Source organism: Rattus rattus, chromosome 5 (assembly GCF_011064425.1).
Source record: "Rattus rattus isolate New Zealand chromosome 5, Rrattus_CSIRO_v1, whole genome shotgun sequence".
Classification (NCBI taxonomy): domain Eukaryota; kingdom Metazoa; phylum Chordata; class Mammalia; order Rodentia; family Muridae; genus Rattus; species Rattus rattus.
This window is the reverse complement of record NC_046158.1, coordinates 121,035,550-121,056,390: the sequence shown is the minus strand read 5'-3', so window position 1 is coordinate 121,056,390 and position 20,841 is coordinate 121,035,550. Positions and strand designations below refer to the sequence as shown.

General features: G+C 36.4%; 1 protein-coding gene across 1 annotated transcript in view; it reads right to left on the bottom strand.

Moving 5' to 3' along the window:
- Positions 1-20,841, bottom strand: part of Macrod2 (mono-ADP ribosylhydrolase 2) — a 2,209,545-nt gene that overhangs the window by 817,319 nt on the left and 1,371,385 nt on the right. The window contains exon 8 of the mRNA XM_032902613.1: positions 15,220-15,341. Coding sequence (XP_032758504.1) covers positions 15,220-15,341 — 122 coding nt within the window. The remainder of the gene's footprint in view (positions 1-15,219; positions 15,342-20,841) is intronic.

The following is a 20,841-nucleotide window of genomic DNA, read 5'->3' as shown; positions in this document are numbered from 1 at the left end:
TCATTTGAATCAAAATAGCACAAGAGGAAAATAAATGGAGGCATGAAATAATCCTGGTGCCGCCCACTTCAGGCCTGTCGCCTTCGAGTCGCATGCAATCCCTGTCATGGAGAAGGGTCAGATAGCATCCTGGAATTACTTACAGCAAGGCTAAGCGGTCATATTTTGAGGATGATGTCACAGGTATGCAATATTATGGAGAGTTCTACAGAACTGAATTTGGAATCGGATAAATATTTATGGTATTCAGATGTGTGCAAGCAAACCAGCAGAATAATTAGAAATTTGGAAAATGTATGTTTGTTCATTTGCACTTTTCCCTGACAAATGAGGATTTAAAAATACAGATGAAGAAATATTTGCATACCTTTACTGTTTATGTCAGAAACAAAGGAAATTTTAATCACTTGTCATTTTTAAGGTATAGCAGACTTGATTAAGTAAAATCCTCAATGCCCAAGGTATTGTAAGATTTAGAAGGAAGTGGTGAAAAGTCTCTTGGAAGATTATGCATTGAGCACTATGTTCAGTTCTCTAGTGATGCTCACATAGATGAAAGGGATGGGCAGGTTTTACTTACTTCCATGGGCATGCAAGGCAGCTGGAGCTGGGGATGGGAAGGCAAGCAAGTCAATTAACTCCTAGTGTCTCCAGACTCAAGTGAGGCCACTGCCAGCTCTCATTATCCCTAGTACAAAACCCATACACATGAAATTGTCATGCTCTCCTTGGATGTCACCTTTGGATAAACAATAGCGTGACTACCTTTTTATTGCCTGGTTTTCCTACTTTTTAATATCAGAACCATGAACAAGGCAATCAATGGGCTGCAAATCAGTAAAAACCAAGAGAAATGAGGCAGGGCATGCTCTGTGGCACTGGAGGAGAACTTGGCCCTGATTACAACCTGTAAATTTCCATGAATATACACGATTGCAGTGGTAACAAATGGACTTCACTAAATAAGCAAGTTTTCATGAAATTGCAGGTAGAGAGTTCAGAAAACAGTTCCTCTTCCTGAAAAGGCATAATCACAGGCTCTTAGTCCATTTACACAACCTTCATGCAGGGTCATTTCTTCCTCATTCTTGCCAATGGGGTGCTAAGTTCCATTTTTAGCTCATGCATTTGTGTGAATTTTACAACTTGCTGTTAGGCTCCTGTAAATTAGACTATTTGGTACATGGGCTCATACTCCCTTAAATGGCATAGTCAATATACAAGCAGTTAATGTCATTTCTATGAATCTTGAGTGGTCATGCTGAAGGCCGAACGTTATTCTCTCCTGTCAGCAGCATTGATGCTCTTTGAGCGGATGGACACAGAAGTAGGTGCGAGCAAAAGAGAAACACTCATCATCATTTGTTTCTCGGTTTGTGTCAAGCAGATTACTTTTTGATACTTCAGGTTAAAGAGAAAAGTGTCATTGTTAGAAATGAGAAAGTGATCGTGCATCGTTCTGCAGCTTTCCCTATTCTATCCAGTACTGCTTACAGGTCGATTTGCCTCAGCTGTGTTTAGTTTCTCTAAAGATTATATGCACAAAACCTGCTTTCTACAGCTGGAAATACTGGATACATTTTAATAGGACGGAGAGAAGGGCTTCTGATCCCATAAATAAACATGTATATACCCATGTTATACACATATAAAGATATTGCTGTTACAAATGAAAATGAGTAGTGTTCTAATCATGATGTTTGTGGCTGTTTTCTATTTGAATTAAGGAAAAGGACCAAATAAGAGTGCAACATGCCTATCGCATAACTTTACTCATTCATCACTGACTAAACCTCTGTTTTGCTGAACACAATAGTTGTTTTAGATACTAAGGGGTAATTCCAGTTCCTTCTGACAGTTGTAATACTTTGCCTGTGAAAATGATACAACTTTAAATGTTATCTGGTTCATTAGCATATTTACATACTTTTATGTCTAGATCATAACTACAATAATAAATCAATTCACAAATTGCAGAGCTCGCTGATTTCTGTGATACAAAGGTTGTCACAATGGCCCATTTCCTGAAGCTTATATGACACTGTAAATAGAACTGTAAAATGACGGTCAGAAGCACATCACTGTATAGTAATTCCACAATGCAGGTACAATAAGCAAGCCACAAAACAGAGAACAGAAAAATGAGAGTAAGCAAGGTAATAACTTATATGTAGTATTTAATGTAAATTATTAAACTGTAACTTTTATAGTTTAGTATAGGTTATGTTTGAACAGTAAGCTTGTAAAAATCCTAGCCCAACTGCATGTAATACATAATTTAAGATGCATCTACAATATTGGGTATATTCCTGCATATTTTATTCTGGCAAATAAGCAAGACGCCAAAACAAAGCGGGGGACCAAGGATCACACTTTTGAGTACAGCTCTCCGAGCAAAACTCCTGTGCAGTACCCTGACAAACAGCTCAGTGCTAACAGGAAAAAAAGAAATGTAGTCATCTTCAGCCTGTTACTCCGTGTCAGTGGTTTTCTTAAAAGAAGCAAAGAATCTGCTTTAAAAGAATTTTAAAGAAATTCATTTCTTTAAAATGTTGTCTAAGAGACATGTCTCAAATGTTATGAACTGTATACTCTAACTTTTCTATTATCACTAATGTGGTACAATTTATTATTTCTTGGTAATATTTGAGATATTAAAAATATAATCTAAGTACATGTGTCTTAGTAATATCTGAAAAGTCTTAAATATACCTCCAAACATTTTATGAATATTGACATTTCACAAACTCAAAAGAAAAGATATTTCTTGAATTTTTGTGACATAAACGAAACTAAACATATTACTTTAAAATCATCTCATTTTGTGAAGACAGTTTAAAAAGTTGTTGGAGAATGAATCCAAAAGAACTACAGAGCAAAACTAAACATGAATCGTCACATAAAGGAATGCAAGTCTGGTTTAATATTTGAAAAATAGAATACTATAAAAGCTAGAGGTTTTAATCTTTTTCGTTTTCCCTATTTCTTTTGGGCCTTCATGATTTCAAAGAGAATATTGTATTTGATTAATTGGGGTCTTTTACCCCACTTCCATGAGACACTAAGAGAAGCAAGAGCTTTACTTTTTACTTGTTTGTAGATTTTTCTTCCCCAATGAATGTGTCCAGTCTTGTCTACTTTTACTTTGCCCTGCCTTCTCAACCTTCCTTCCTCAGCCTTCCAAGTGCTAGGATTACAGGTGCACCCTCCATGTATTGCTTTGCCTGACTATTTCTATGGATGATAAGATCAACGTTTTCTTTGTTTGTTTTTGCAAGAATGCAATAGCAAGGCAATGTAGACTGTTTCCCAAGCAATTCCAGCAAAGAGTTTGTGACATAGGTATGTCATTTCTAGTAATCTGAATCTTGATCATGTAAGGTTAGGTTTTTTTGTCCTGGGTTTTTGAGCTACAAAGTAAGTTCTATTCCCTTTGCATACAATGCCTTCTTGAGTACAATAGCTACTGTCTCATTGATGGAAGAAAGAGCTGCATCTCAGTTTCTTGCAAGAAACATGGACCAGTTAGAGAAATGGCTCAGTTTTAAGCATTAGAATGCTTCACCAGATCAATTCTATTGCTATTGTTGACCTTTTCATGGGAGATCTTATCTTCCCACAGTAGGCAAAACTCACAGAACTTTAAAAAATATATCATTGCCATTTCATAAACCTGATGCTTACTAGATCTATATTTAGCCATTTAAAAAAATAATCTTTCCATAGAGTCAAGTAGAGGATAATTTCCCCCAAATGGAATAAAACGGGGAATCATAGCATCTGAAACTGTATGAAATCATTTAGGAATAATAAAAATTACTGACATCTTATTGTAAGATCCACGGGATAGATAACAAACTATGTAATTTGAACAGTGACTGGAACATAGTTTGTAGGTACTTGTTGACTAACCTAGCTTTAAAATGTATGTTGTTTAATTTTGTGTGCAAGCAGACGTCAGGGGACATGCTATGGCATGTGTGGGTATAGATAAGAGAGCACCATTTAGCAACCAGTTGTCTTATTTGACTCTGGGTTCTGGTTATCAGATTCAGATATCTTCTCACACTGGCACTAAAAGTGTCATCAGGATCCTGTCCTCACCCCGTCAACTCAGTGATTATAATTGGAAGCTCTACATCCCCTCTTCTACTACTTAATGCTATCATTTTTGAAGGTTACAGAGCTTATTATGGATTTTGAGGGGACACAAGTCAATCACAATGGTCTACTACTGACTAAGCCATTTACTGATATTTGCCATACTATCTTATTCAAAAATTATAATAATACATTGAGTATATTGAGATCTCTCATTACACACTTACACACACACACACACACACACACACACACACACACACACAAATATGTTTTAAGTTTTGTTTATAGTTTACCTAGCACTTCAGGTAAACTAGACCCTACCTCCTACTTTTTCCTACCTGGGAACAATAATGTCCTACTACTGGTTTTATTTGTTTTGCTATCTTGGTCTCCCAGTTCAACAGTTTACAAATGTCTTAAAATCCACACATTAAAATTCCTCTCCCCTTCAAATAAATCTTAACATATGTGAAGAAAACATGCACAGTTTAAAGCCATTGCTTTTGCTCTAAACTATTATATATAATATATATTATATATAATATATAATATGATAAAAGAGTATATGAAAGTAAAAATAAGTGATATTTTGCTAAGGTTGGTTATATGATAAAAATGATTATGGTGGTTAATCTTAATTGTCAACTTTATTGGATTGAGAAATACCTAAGGGTGTCTCTGATAGTGTTTACACAGGCAATCAGGTAAGAAGCGCACTAATTTAAGAATCAGTTAAACCTTTGATGAATCTGTTGTAGGACATTATCATTCCTAGGTAGGAAAAAGTAGGAGGTAGTGTCTAGTCAGAAGTAAGTCTCTGAGAATGTGTCAGAGGAGTGGATGCCTATTTTGCTTAGCTTTTTCCCAGCATTAGCTTTTGTTCTGCCACTGTCAGGTTGCCGCAGTGCACACATGGAATGATACTTCCGAAACCGTGAGCCAACATAAATTAAATAGATGATTCCTATAACTTTTTAAAAGTGATGCAAAACTAAGTAAAGAAAGGATGGCATGTAAGGGTTTATCTTTATACAAAATGATACTTAAGCAGCAAGAATGGATATCACCTGTAGGGAAGCAGCAGTATCATCTTAAATTAGCCTCCTGGTAGAGATAGACATTTCAGTCTCGTTTGACCTTATAGTACTCTAATGTAGAGTACTTCACCAGCTACCTGAAGAGGCTCATCAGACTAACCAATCCCTGTGTCTTTGTGAAAATGTATGTGCTGTTGTACCACTGGTCATCCACTATGATCCCTTCTTCATCACCATACCATATAAAAGAAGGCTGAGGAGGTAGAAAGAGACATAGGGCATGTACATGGATCACAAGTGAGACATGGTTTTCTTTTTTTATTCCTTTGCCACCAAACTACCCTCTTCCTTTTGCCTACCTACTCTCTTCCTTTTGCCTTTTCATCCTTTGATTAAATAAAATATATTTATTTCATACAGCCCCTAGGATGAATAGCTTGGTAGTATGTTTGGAGAAAGGAAATTCTAGTACATTGGCTTATAAAAGGTAGTGAGACAGCATTATAGCTTTCTTCTCGTGTAAGTTAAAATGAACGTAATCCATAATTATAAGTATGATGCTACTCCACTTCCATGAGACACTAAGAGAAGCAAGAGTTTTACTTTTTACATCTTAAAGTTATGTGTACTTATCTAGATAAAAAATGAAGAATGCAAAGTTGTGGTTGAAACCACTCTACAGTACATTACTCAGAAAATGAATCTCTTTTGTAATACCACTGAAATGTATATAAGCAATCTGAGAAAGAGAGAGGAGAGAGAGAGAAAGGGAGAGAGAGCGAGCACAGTGGAGAGAACACTCCCTTGTCAGGGAAAGAATTACTTTTATTTTAAATTTTTTATTGGTTTTATTAGTTTTGCTACCTTGGTCTCCCAGTTCACCAGTTTACAAATACCTTAAAATCCACACATTGAAATTGCTTTCCTTCTCAAATAAATCTGAACGTTTGTGAGAAAAACATGTACAATTTAAAGCCTTTGCTTTTGCTCCAAACTATTAACCCTCGAGATATATGCTAGTATGGCTCAGTTGTTCAAATGTAATGGCAGGCTTGGGACTCTGTAGCCCATGTTTTGAATTGACTATTTTCTTGTGATACAGTGATCTAATAACTGCTGTTTGAGTTGGAGAAAATAAAGCACTCAGAAGAAAAGCTTGCATTGCAGACATGTTTACTGGGTCTATACAAATTTCCCAGAAATATCCTCTCTCTGACAGCATGCTGGACCAATATTTTGTCTGGAAGACATTATTGTAGAAACCACATGTGATTTTCCTGTGAATGTTCTCTAGTTTGAGAAAAAGAACTAAAAACAATGAAGTTGACAAATCCAATCGAATTGAGACACTTTGTGCTTCATTATTATTTTAAATAGTTTTATTGGTCTTTGCTCAGAAATAAATGCCACAGAATATACAATTGACTAAAAAAACCTTTTCAACTATAAGTGAGATGAAACCAAGTTTCAAAGTATTCTCACATAAAGAGGTGATCATAATTCATTGTGGACTTCATTGAAATGTAAGACAATGTACAGAGTATTGAAATATAAGACAATATAAGACAAAAGATGAAGAGATGTTATAAACTAGAAGAATTTCTATAAAGATAAAATGTAGATAACCTACTGGCTGGTCCAGTGTTTACTGTCAATCTAACAGAATTTAAAGTCACCTGGGAAGAGGAAACTGAGAAGCTGTCAAGGTTGGATGGCCTGTTGCAATGACTGTGAGAGACGGTCTTGACTGATGATTGATATGGGAAGACCCAGCCCACCGTGGGTGGCATAGTCTCTATGCAGGTGGGCTCGGGCTACATAGGAAAGCTAGCCAAGCATTCGACAGTGAGCACTACTTCATGGTTTCTGCTTTTAGCTCCTATCCTGACGTCCCTCAGCGATAGGTCATGATCTGGAATGTAAATCTAATAAACCCTTTCCTCCTCTACATTGCATTGATTCATGGTATTTAGAGTAGCAACATGAAGGAAATTAGAAACTTCTACTTATCAAATAAGTTACCTCCATTTTTGCCTTCTAGTTAAAGAAAGCCTTACCAAGATCCAAACTTGGCTGGCTAACTCTTTCCAATTTTGAATTATGAAGCAATGTTTAGCACAGATATATTGAAAAAAAATCAAGTGACCTGACATGATATTGTGGTATTATTTCTCTGTCACCATGTATCATCTGCACATCAGCAAGGTCATGAATTCTATAGGTTATATGTTCATTAACTAATGTCTTTTTGCATCTATATTACACTATGTTTCAACTGAAGAGAAATAGAACGTAGATATACTAAGTTCGAGAAGAAAAATCTTTGAGTAAACTGCTTTTAGATTTAGTATATTAAATACCTACAGCAAAGCTTAACTGAAACCAATGGTTCATCATTTTATCAGAGTCATCTCTCACTTATTGTAGAAAGCATTTTTTGGAATCCCATTTGTTATACTGAAATTATAATTATAATATTAAAACTACTAGCAGGAGACAGAAGGGATCAACATGCTAGTATAGCTGCCCTGAACTTATTTGTCCAGTGCATGTCAGCTACAGCAACACTGAACCTCAGTTGTCCAGGATAGCTGCCTGACAATGCTGCCTGATCCTTTTAGCCGCCTTACCTTCCCTTTCTTGTTTTGATCCTCCTCAATCAAATCGTCTTGTTCAGGCCTCCACAAGAAATTGCTTGCACACAAACTGTTGCCTTAGGATTGGTTTCCAGAACAAAGTCAAACACAGCATAAAATTGATGAGCAATGTAAATTATAAACATAATGTGAAAGATATTAAATTAAAGGAATATTTTAGAGTAATGTTTTTTGCATATATGGATTCACATATGGCTACAAACATGGGAGAATGCAATCAAGTGTTTGCTTCCTCATACAGACTCATCATGAGAAACACCTATAAAACTAGACTCCAATACGTGCATCACACTATGTTCAGGATTGGCACAGATGGCCTGCACATTAGAAAGATGATTTTTTTCAATTGTGAAAATCTAAGAAAGCTATGGTTATTTGATTTCTGTGGAAAATTCCTGTGTATTGTAGTCTAAATGGGAAATTTTGCTTAGATGAATCTTGCTGTTTATATTCATGATATTCTTACATGATATGATAGTCAATATTGTTTGTCAATTTGACAGGACTTAGAATCATCATGAACACAAATCTCTGGGCATATATATGAGAGATTTTCTAGATTAGATTAACTGAAATGAATATTTAGAGAACCACTCTAAATGTGGACAGAATCATTGCATGGGCTCAGGTTTGGGACTGAACATGGCTACCTACCTAAGTGTCACACTGCCCTGATTTCTCTATCACAGTGAATTCTACTCTCAAACTAGCAGTCAAAATGATCCTTTCTTATCTTATTTAATGTCGGGTTTTTTTTTTTTTTTTCTGTTTTTGTTGTTGTTGTTGTTTGTGTTTTGTTTTTTGTTTTGTGTTTGGTGGTGTTTTGTTTTGTTTTGTTTTGGTCAGAGCAACATGTAGAGTAATGAATCTAGATGACTGATAGCAAAACATTAGGTCATTGTGTGGAGTAAGTGCCGGAATCTAATGCACATGCCCAGTGCACATGGTACACCTGTAACTCAGTCCACAAATGCTAGTGACATTTTCCAGTTGTCATCGTCAAGAACTAGCACTACAATTTACGTGGTAGAAAACAGTACTACTCTAATCAGATCCACAGTGGTTTTGGTAAAAAACACACAAATTTAAACAAACAAAAAAAAAATCCAATGAGCAACAACAACACACTAGCAAAACCAGCCAAAGTGGGCGTGAAGAGCACACAGGCTAAGCCCCAGGACTGAAAAGGCTTCAGCTTCAACCTGACCTGTTCTTTTGTCATTAAGAAAGATGCTGGAAGAGTTTTCTTATTGTTCTTCCAGTTCATATGTAAAACGGAAGAATCACTTACTTTTTATTAATTATTCTTGGAGAATTTCATGTACTGGTACTATATTGCCATGGTTCACTACACCCCCAATTCTCCTGCACTTTGTAAATTCAAAGCTGGCTTAAGGGCTGATTGAAATGAAAAGCCTGGCATGAAGTCAGAGTTCAAGACTATTAACTATCATATTACTCTATATTTCATCACTAAGTAACCAATTTACTTCCCAATAATACAAATAATCATTTTTGTATGGCCACCAGAAGAAAAGTTGTGAAGTACATGAACATGGGATTAGGTATATCACTGTCTCTGTCTGGTTTTAGGAATAATGTATATATGTATTTCCATAATATATGTATGTATATTAGTGCATGTTTTTCCTCTTCTGTACCCTATGACCTATGCTTAGACACTTGCATCCCAAATACTAAAAATGCCCCACTGAGTATATTATCATGAACTGTTTTTTACTTTACATCAGATAAAGAAATCCCATTAAAGGGAGTGATTTTAGAAAGACAGAAAGGGAGAGTCTTCATTCAGTCTTATTTCCCCACTTTGCCTGAACCAAAGAAACACAGGCAGTTAGCTAGAGAACTAGAAACACAAATGAGAGGGTATACAGCAGCACACTGTTGTAAACCATAAAGTCAGGCTCAAATGGAAAAATGATTTTGTTCTTGTTATTTATTAATAGTGTCATTAGTCACTCTGCTGGGAGAAACCTGACCAGGAAAGACATGAGACTGCATCATTCTTTATAAAGGAAGACAGTAGAGAAACAAGCCTAGATGCTGCCTCAAAAGAAAGTGAGAAGGAAGATCAAATACATGGCTCTCCAAAATGGGTTCTTTGAGATGAAGGGCTGCCTGGGAAATGGCGACATCAAGTTAAGCAGAGGAGCAGAGGTAAAGACTTAAAGGGCCAGCTCCTTAAGATTGCAGAAAGTCTTCTTCAAGAGGGGACTGCATTGATTGATGTGGTCTGTAATAGAAACTCAGATAATGAAATAAAAACCAACATTTAAGGATTTCTGTCTGAGAACTCATTGCCATGGCAACCCTCTCAGAAGGGAACTTGTCTAAGAAAATAAGATTCACTTGACTACGCCTTAAAATGAAAACCTACACCAGAATGAGACCCATGCAGAATTCCAAAATTACTTATTACTGCCATGCCTAGAGGTAGCACTGAAGGTACAGAGCTGCCTTCGTTCTCATTAAAAGCTGTTACTTCTCAAGATCTGAGTCATGACGGGAACATTATCTAGTTTTGAGAGATCTCTATTGGTACCGGGTGGTTCTTAGCAGTAAAAATATATCATACTTTTCCCACCTAATACATTAAACTAGAATAAAACTCACGAAAATTACAGTAATCTGTCCCATTATAGTGCACACCACTTTGGTGTTTGCCCATTACCACATAAACCACTAAACTATATTAACTACTAACTTTACTTCCTAAGAAAATAATCTTAGTCCAAGTAAAATCTGTTTTACATTCTGATTACCATCAACTCTCCAACAGAGCATCTTTTTTTAATTACAAGCTTTCACTCAACAAATGTAAACTGGGTGCATAACATTTCATCATTAGAAGAGCTTTCGTGAGTCAATAATTTCAGTGATAAACGAAAGTTTTGCGTTTTAGTTTATGCTTAGAGGGGAAACCTTAGAGATGTTTTAGCATAGCAAGGAGTAGATTCCTAAGAATGAACCTGATAGTAAGAGTTTGCTACAGAAGACTTCGGCATGATATTAAAATAGAGGTCAAGAAAGACTTGGAAAACCCACAAATTATGTTCAAAAAATCAACGAAGGCAACATGATATGTAAGTCAATATTAATTCTATTTCTGATGCTAGCATTTGGTGATAGCAGATACAACTGTTCTTTTACTTAGCAGCCCTTGTCCAATTTGAATATTTCCTCCTTTCTTTACCATCAATACTCACCCCACTCACAACTGAAGTTTCACCAAGATACCAATACATTGTGAAAACTGTTAGGAGCAAAATGGAGTCATGTCTGTCTATCCTGCCGAAGAATAAGTAAAGCCACTGGGGTTATTAAATCAGTCTTCTAAGCTTTGAGAGCCTGAGGGTGACCATCAAAGGAGACTACCAGAGATTCTCAGACGGAAGCTACCACAGATTTATGCAGAAACTACCTACAGCCATCTCAGCCAAACTGTCGACTACCATCACCTTGTTAGTAATATGTTGATGCAAAGATTATTGTCTTAAGTATCTTATTTAATCTTCCCTTCAATTTACCCTTAATGTACTTCTTTGACTATGCTTACTGCTTAGTAATCATTCAAAATTAAAAGCAATTAAGGTGCTGGACTCTTGCTAGCTTGACTATACAATTCTCAGGTTCCATAAGGTACAGGTTAATGATATTTCAAGACCTATTTTTATTTGCCCCTGTCTTTCCAAAGGTTTTATAGAAAAACATAAACAAAAATGTGAACTCTTTGTGATTCTCTTTAATTATTATGTCTACTTCTAATGTTTTATTATTTTAAATTCTAATTACCCTCTTCATTGACCTTTATCTATATTAGAACCATTGACCTCAAATTTTGTTAAGAAATCAATTTTCATACATTAAAATTTTTCCCAAGGCAAGTACAAACTTTGAAAAATACAACAAAATTATATTTGAACTTAGGTTGGAAGAATTAGATATTGAAGAAATTGGGTCTAGGATGCATGAACCACTGGTCAGATTTAAATCATCATTTAAAACTCATCATAACATCAGATTATAAGCCTCAATTTAACTAGTCCATGGTATTGATGATACCATGGACAAACCTTCACAGACAGGAAATACACCTTCAGACAGATCATTATATTGCTATGCTTTACTTTTCCTTTGTAAAGCACACATAGGGTATACAGTTAAAAAAACCCATCCTAAAGAATAGGTAGAGAAGAAGAAAGAATAAGAATTTTCCTAAAAGTGTGGTTTATAGCGAATATTTTACCTACAATATAACCAATGACCTAAAGCACCTGATTTCTAAATGCTTTTTGGTTGTTATGACATCACTCTCTGATTTATTTAATGATTGTCACTATTTCAAACAACTATTACATAAGATAATCTTATCCTAACTATATTCAAAAGGCTGTCAGAAAGATCCCTTTAAGTTCTCTCGAACTTTTCCTTTCTCAGTCTCAGCTGGTCAGTAATTTATTCACCATCTAATTTATTTTGCAAAAATAAAGTCATTTGACAGCAAAATACTAGAAGACCAAATATCTGCAGATCTCAAGAGCATATAGCCACAGACAGATGATGTCACAATCCTGTAGCTTGTTTCCAGATATAATGAACCATTGGATAGCTAGTGTTATCTCATCCTTGTAAAACTCATGAAGCTGTTTCAAGGATCAATCAGTGACTTCTCTAGTAAAGAAATATGATCAAGTTGAGTATAATGTCCATCTTAACAACTATGCTACTTCTAACACCAATACAGACTTATAAATTGTGGTATATCTACAATGTATAGTATTATAAAACACATAACTTGCCATATTCACCTGCCCACAAATATTCCATTTCCCTGCAAATAATTACAATTTGGTGACTTCAATGTAAGGATTTGTTTAATGGAGGTCAAGAATGGGCTGGAGAGATGGCTCAGGAGGTAAGAGCACTGACTGCTCTTCCAGAGGTCCTGAGTTTAATTCCCAGCAACCACATGGTGGCTCACAACCATCTGTAATGAAATCTGATGCCCACTTCTGGTGTGTCTGAAGACAGCTACAGTGTACTCATATACAATAAATAAATTAATCTTTTTAAAAAAAGAATATGATCCACCATATGAAATAATCAGTTCCACTGTCTCTTGCCAGAAGATATGGAAAGGAAAAGGAATGGAAGGAGGGATCAAGGGGGAGAGGGAGGGGGTGAAAGAGAGAGTAAGCAAAGCAGATTACATTAAAGAATAAAGAACAAAAGGTTGATAGCTTTTCCAATTAACCACCCAAGCACAAGGCTAATTAAGTTGAGCATTTCACTTCAGATTCAACAGATATCTTCTCCATTTTCGTTTACCAAGATTTATATACATTTAGTTCGGCATTGTCTGCTAATTTTCTTCAAGTCAGGTTGTCGGTTCAAAATCATCATTAAAAAAATGAAGGAAGACTTAGTTCTAACTTCAAAATGACAAGATCTGGACATTGTGTGAACGCTTTGTAGCATGTAATTCTTAGTCCTTTTCTTATACATATTGATTTAAAGTGATCATACCTAAGGATCATTTGTTTCCTCTGTTAAAATGAGGAATGCAGCTTTTGAGCAGTTGGAAGGAATGTCTTGTTGTTTCCTTTTAAAAAGATTATCACTAGAAATACTTATAAATTTACTAGCGCTTTCAGATATTAACATCTATATTCCAAGGTATAAACTTATATGGCTATCCATTTTATAGGCACTTTAGCCCATTGCTTGTAAAATCAACTAGTCATATTGATATTTTTTATTATTCCCAAATGCATATTTGCTTTGATTTTCCTATAGAGATCAAAGGAACCATGGGTTTCATACTTTTGGTCATTCGCTTTGATTTTCAGCTTTCTCTTCTAATAGCATCTTGGAGCTGTAAGAGCAGACCAGTGGGTAAAGGGTTGCAAAACCATGAAGATCTGCGTTAAGATCCCCAGCAACCATCCATGTACAAAGCCAAGTGCACATGTGGGTCTGTGTCCCAGTTAAGTTTAACTGTGAACTTGACATAACCTAGAGTTACCTAAGCAGGGAATCTCAGTCGAGGGTTTTTAAGATCACATTGGTCCCTGAGTGTGTCTGTGGGGGACTGTCTTTATTGCTGTTTGAAATCAGAAGGCAGACTGTGGAATACAGCATGACTCCTTGCTCTTGGAGCCATATAAGAGAGCTGGCTAAGCACAAGCCTGTGAGGGAGCCAACAGCAGCAGCGGTACTGTACGGTTCAAGTTCCTGTTTGTGTCCTTGCTCTCACTTCTATGATTGATGCATTTGTAGGTCAAAACACCTTCTTTCTCTACTAAAGAGCTTTGGTTTAGAATCCCTTATCACAACACCAGGAAGGAAACTGGAACAGACTATAACCCTAGTACTGGGGAGGATCCCAGGGACCTTGTCAACCAGTAAAGTCAATCTGAGTACGAGGTCTTCACTCTAAAAATAAGAGGAAGGCATCCTAGTATCAACCTCTGGAAACCACACCACATCATACTCATGTACTCATGGATGGAGATGCCTCCATACATATCCTCTCTCTCTCTCTCTCTCTCTCTCTCTCTCTCTCTCTCTCTCTCTCTCTCACACACACACACACACACACACACACACACAACACACACACAAACACACACACACACAAACCATTGTGGGGTTGGGTTTTAGATACTGATTAATTTGCAAACATATATTTTTTTAAATCAATAGACTGAATACATTATATACATAGATGTTACTATTATGCAAACATTATAAGGTATTATAAGGTATAATTGGCTTGTAAAATACTTCCTTATTTCAAGTGAACTTTCCATGGTATACTGAAAAAGACTCTTTGTAATGACAGGCACAGTAACAAGTATAGCAATAACCTGTAAAGGAATAACACCTGTAAAGTTTAATGTTCCCCTTGCGGACCTCACTCCACTCATTCCCAAGTAATTCTGAGGTCTAGTCAGCCTTCTTAGTACTGAAAAGAAAGTTTAACATTTTGCCCACCCTACCCCTTCAGCAAGGTTATAATCTCTGTGGATTAAAAAAATTGAGAGATCTTAGGCAAATTAACTTATTCTAGAGAAAATTGACTTACTGTTGGGTAAGGCTCAGGGTTTTATGTTCCTGGTGTAATTGAGATTTAATAAAGTCAGGAAAAACACACAGAGTAAGCTTCTGAATGTCACCTGAAGCTGAAGATTCATACGTTGACACGGCACACAGTTGTAGATGTGGGAACTTACACTCACCCAGTCAAAATGCTAAAGTGAGAGCTAACATGGACACACATGTAGTAAATGTGTATCAATGTAAAAGAAATGGCCAGTGCTATTTTAAACTCAGCACTGGCTTTTTTCTTTGTGCAGAAGCTTGGATGAACGCAAAATAAAGAACTCCGAAGTACTTACAACTGATCGGAGGTTATTTTCTTTCACCAGCTTCAAGGATGATTGATAGCAATTTGCAAGGTCTTCCTTGTGGGAACCATTGATGTGGCCTCTGGCTATTGGCCCTACGGTGTGGATGACATCTGCAAAAGCAAAGGAAAGGAGACTACAGTAAGCAAAGCACTATTTACTTTTCACACAACTGACACATTCTTTAGTTTAGATATCAGTGTTGGGGCCTGGAGACAGGCAAGCTAAGAAATATAGACAACATAAATGCTTCATTGTAAAAGATTCCAGGGACCATACCCTCTCAAGGTAGGCCACCTTCCCAGGACTGTGTGACACCAGTGAAAAGAATTTCACTAACATTGAACTATTCCAGTGGTATAGTCCAAGAGTGACAGATTTTCATATAAGTTGTGCATAATTGGCACCCTGGCAGAAGACAAATCCTGGGTGGTACATAAGCAAGAAATAATTCCCTGCAGAATGAGTATATGAATTAACAGGGGAAGGAAGTGTCAACGCTAGACACAACTCTCCTTGTAGATTAGACATATGATGTAAAGGGACTGTTGAAAACCTCACCAGGAGAGTTTTATTGCAATCCCAATCCTACAATGACAAAGTTCAAACGGCTACAAACAACTTTAAGTTGTTTAGTCTTCACAAACATGAACAGTTGTAGGAATAATAGTATGTACACACATTAACTGATGGTCTGTCTCTTATTTTTAACATACTCAACTCTCTCAGAGTAATCTATGCTTTTGAACCTCCTTGTGAGTTTAAAAACACAAAATTTAACTGTTTTTACTTATACACAGACACCTCCAACACTCTGCTATTTTTCCCCATTTTTACACACACGTAAACTGGTGAAGTGCTGGGGCTGAACCCAGAGCCTCGTCGTACATGCTAGGCACACATATTACCACTTGATTTACAGTTCCAGCTTCCCCATTTGTAAGTTCTTAAATTCAGGAGTATTACGGAAAGATTATCCTCATTTCAAAGTCAAAACAAGATGAGAAGAAATGAAATTTTGATCCAAATTACTTGAAATACTTTGTAACGTTCACTTCCTAGTTTTTTATGTTAATTGAACAATTATGACATTTCACTGATTTGTTATAAGAACCAATCAAGTTTGATCAAAGAGATATACTTTGGTCTGTGTTAGCAAGCTATTATAATGAAATAAAATTATTTATTTTGGCTAATCAGCACTACTTAGTTTTAACAAGGACAAGAATAAGAGCACTTTGTGAAAACAAATATGGCACAATTAAAATTGTACATAAAATTTGAATTGAGACTCATAAAACAAAAAACCTTGGCTGGTCCCCTGCTAAATATTGAGACTATTACATGATATTTGAGAAAGGCCCTTCAAGCATGGATTTCAACGATTAATTCTAAAACAATATTTAAACTCTTGCCAGACAGTATTAAAGATGATGTCATATGATCAAAGTAGGCAGAAAAACTACAGCACTGAATGTCTGCAGATGTTGTTTCACAGGTGGGCCTGGTTCTCATTGTCGTGGTAACTGTCCCAGCAGAGAAATGGAGAATAAAGTGAAATGAAGTTGTACACAAAGTATATAATGACATCATTATTTTGCAATAAAATAACACAAACTACACATATTCAGAAAATGGGAGCTTTGTACCCTACGCAATAAACTTTCGTACAAATATGTTATGTTAGCTGCTATTTTTTAATGGATGCTAGACTACAGGGGAGCAGGACCCTGCTTTATTTTATCCCTGTGGGTTACTTGCTTATACCCAGATATGGTATTCCAAATCATTAAATGTATACAAAGGTGGGGCTGTTGGGGACAGGCAACACTAAGTTTTATAAAGCAGTGTCCCTGTGGCTGTAGTTGTGGTCGCGTATGGGCTACAAATAAGAGCCTATGGGGTAAAATTAAGATACACAATCCACTTCGGTGTAGGTCATCTCTGGGCACTTAGTGTCCTCTGATGACTTGTGGCTTTCTTGGAGGGAGTTATAGAATGTTATTCTCCAAATACATTTGACTGTAGGAACTTGTGTTATACATGGTGCTTCTTAGAAGACCAAGGTACCCTGATTAATTTGGGGGGAAGGTAGTGGGGCCACTTTGGCGCTCTCTTTCTTATAGAATAAGTTGAAGCTCTGTTTCTCCATCACTCCTTATGTAAATGAACATGGTCATGTCTCCCCACTGTGTAAATAGAGTAGATGAAAAAGTGTTTTTTATGTGACGCTATGAAAGATGAGTCTACGTGATCCAAAGGAACAAAGAAAGGTCTTAGAGGCACTGTGGGAAGAACCATGGTGGGGAGGAGCCTGCGAGGGGAGGAGCCTGTGAGAACTGGTAGTGGTGACCAAATAAAACCCTTCCGGTGCTGCCTTTTAGCCATCGATGGCTACCATAGCCTAAATGGGGTTCTCGAAAAGTGGTCCCTTGTGTTTCTGCAGCTTTTCGTTTCATTTACAAGTCTGAGAACAAAGAGCCTATAAATGAGCTTCGCCAATAACAAAATATCGATCTCCGTAGTTTATGCTCTCTATTAAATTTATAGCGTCCAAGATCAAGTGTTGTTATTGACCAACACAATGACCTCTCAGATTCACAAAACTGGAGGTGAATCAATATGAGACTTCAAGGGAATTTTCTTTCATTATCTTAATTGTTCGTTTTACTTATTAGTAACTACTCTATATAGTTTCATTTTCCGTGATATAAATTACAGTCAGATGGACTGCATCTAACTTCAATTCTGCCTGCATGTGATCAAGTGCCCAGAATAAGCCATCGTTTTTACGGGTCTCTGACTTGTTTTACTTTTTTTTTTTTTTTTGAAATCAGCAGTTTCTTTTGATGTCATTTCTTCAGTGTTGTACAGCATCATTAATATTTAACATTATAAATGATGCAGATGTAGTATGGAATGATATATGGACAATAAATAAAAATAAACACAAACAGAAAAACAAATAATACTTGAACACGGTTAGGAGGCTCAAAGGTTGTCATCGCAAGTGTACTTTCAGATATCCCAAATATCACAGGCTAGACTTTAACGATATCAGTTTTAAAATTCTTTGGTTGAATATATATAAGAAATAAAAATTAGAAAAAAGCAGTTCCTGTAACATTAATGATCTTTGGATTAATTTATATTTTTCAAAATGAATAATATCTTCTCAAGGTACAGGTACACTCCGTGCAAAAAAAAAAAAAAAAAAGAGCAACGCTTTATCTTAAGCCTGCGTTCTCAATCCCTTGGGACAGATAATAACATTAGAATCACTAAACTCATTGCCTCGTGACTGGCAAGCCTCACAGAATGATGCATATTATTGTTTCCAGAAGCAGCGTCAGCCTCTAAGGGACCTTCAGCTACAGGCAAGAATGTAGAAAGAACATCTGCCTTTACACCTTGACATCTGACTCCCACTCAGAAGACCCAAGTCTGTCGCTATGTGCTGTGTGAACTTGGGGAAGTCTCGCTCCATTTTGGGTTTCAGCCTTCAAAGCTAAAGGTAGTTGTATCGGTCACATCTTTTTGTCGCTGTGACAAATACTTTGAGAGAAATGGCTTAAAAGAGGAAACAGTTATCTAGGATGATGGGTTCAAAGGCTTCGGTCAGTGGAATGCTTGCTCGACTGTATTTTACCAAAATAGAGGCAGAAAAATTATCTCTTATGTGTGTTAAGAGCATGTGGTGGAAGAAAATGCTTACCTTTGGTAACCAAAAAGCAGAGGGAGGAGAAAGGGCAGAGGAATGTATGTATGTATGTATGTATGTATGTATGTATGTATGTACGTATGTATGTGTATATATATTTTTTTTTCAGGAATACATCCACTTTCTGTAGTGAGCTCTGTGTTCTTATTTCTCACTATGTCCTAGTATAGCTATTATATTACAAATCCATTCAGTCACTTCCCAAATCTCATAAGATGGCTCGAATCTTCACCATACAAAACAGGTGGTGGTGGTGGTAGTGGTGGGGATTTCATCTTCAAAGTATTATGATGGAGTTTAATGATAATCTTTGAAAATGTCAGACATATGTCCTTTCTGTGGGCTTATCAGGAATGGAAGTATAGATCTTGAGTAATCTAATTCATTTTTGTTCAGATAAATGACTATGAATCATGACTCAAGTTTAACAAGTATGTCTATAAAGTGATGTGTAATTAGCACTGTCCACAGACAGGGTGATTTAACTACAACTGTGAAAAATATAACTCTTCAAGCATTTAGACCTAGAGAGTGGTATAATTGGAGGACTATTTCCTGTGGATAATATACTTTCTCATATGCACATAACCACTTACACATGTCCTTTATAACACTATTGCATGAGGTAGGCAAAAAACAAAAACAGCCTAGAAGACAGCAATAGAGACTAGGTCAATAATAGTACATTTTTACAAGGAGACATTATATTTCATTAAGAAAGAACATGAAAAACGTGAAAAGTTTTTCAAGATGCATGGCAAACAGCAATAGAACAAAGGATGAATGAAGTTATGTTAAGCATGCTATTAGTGCAACACATGTTCAGAGACATAGAAGAGAACATGAGCCCTAGCATCATTGAAAAGATAACAAGCAATTAATGACAGAGATTATGTGCTTGGAAAGTTATAGAAACTAAATCTGCGAAGATGACTGTGAACAGCAGACATTTTATTATGCTTACTTTACTTTTCTAATATTTAAACAAATTGTCTTTGGGTGTTCTGACCACATGTGTGACTTCACTGCATGAGTGTCTAATGCCCATGCAGGACAGAGTAGGCAACAAATGATTGGGGACGATATTTACAAATGGCTTCTAGCTGCCATGTGGTTACTGGGAATTGAACAGTGGCTCTGTGGAAGAGCTAAAAGTGTTCATAAAAATATAGTAAAAATGGCCATTTTACCAAATGCAATCTATAGACTCAATGCAATCCCCCATCAAAATTCCAATTCAATTCTTCATAGAGTTAGAAAGAATAATTTGCAAATTCATTTGGAATAACAAAAAGCCCAGGATAGCTAAAACTATACTCGACAATAAAAGAACTTCTGGGGGAATCACCATCCCTGACCTCTAGCTGTATTACAGAGCAATAGTGGTTAAAAAAAAAACCAAAAACTGTATGGTATTGGTACAGAGTCAGGCAGATAGACCAGTGGAATAGAATTGAAGACCCAGAAATGGATCCACACACCTATGGTCACTTGGTGTTTGACAAAGGAGCCAAAACCATCACATGGAAAAAAGATAGCATTTTCAGCAAATGGTTCTGGTTCAACTAGAGGTCCACATGTAGAAAAATGCAGATTGATCCATTCTTATCACACTGTACAAAGCTTAAGTCCAAGTGAATCAAGGACCTCCACATCAAACCAGATACACTCAAACTAATAGAAGAAAAAGTGGGGAAGAGTCTTGAACACATGGGCACTGGAGAAAATTTCTGAACAAAACACCAATCAAGCTTTTAGGCTCTAAGATAAGAAATCGAAACAAATGGGATCTCAAAAAACTACAAAGCTTCTGTAAGGCGAAGGACACTGTGGTTAGGACAAAACGGCAACCAACAGATTGGGAAAAGATCTTTACCAATCCTACAACAGAT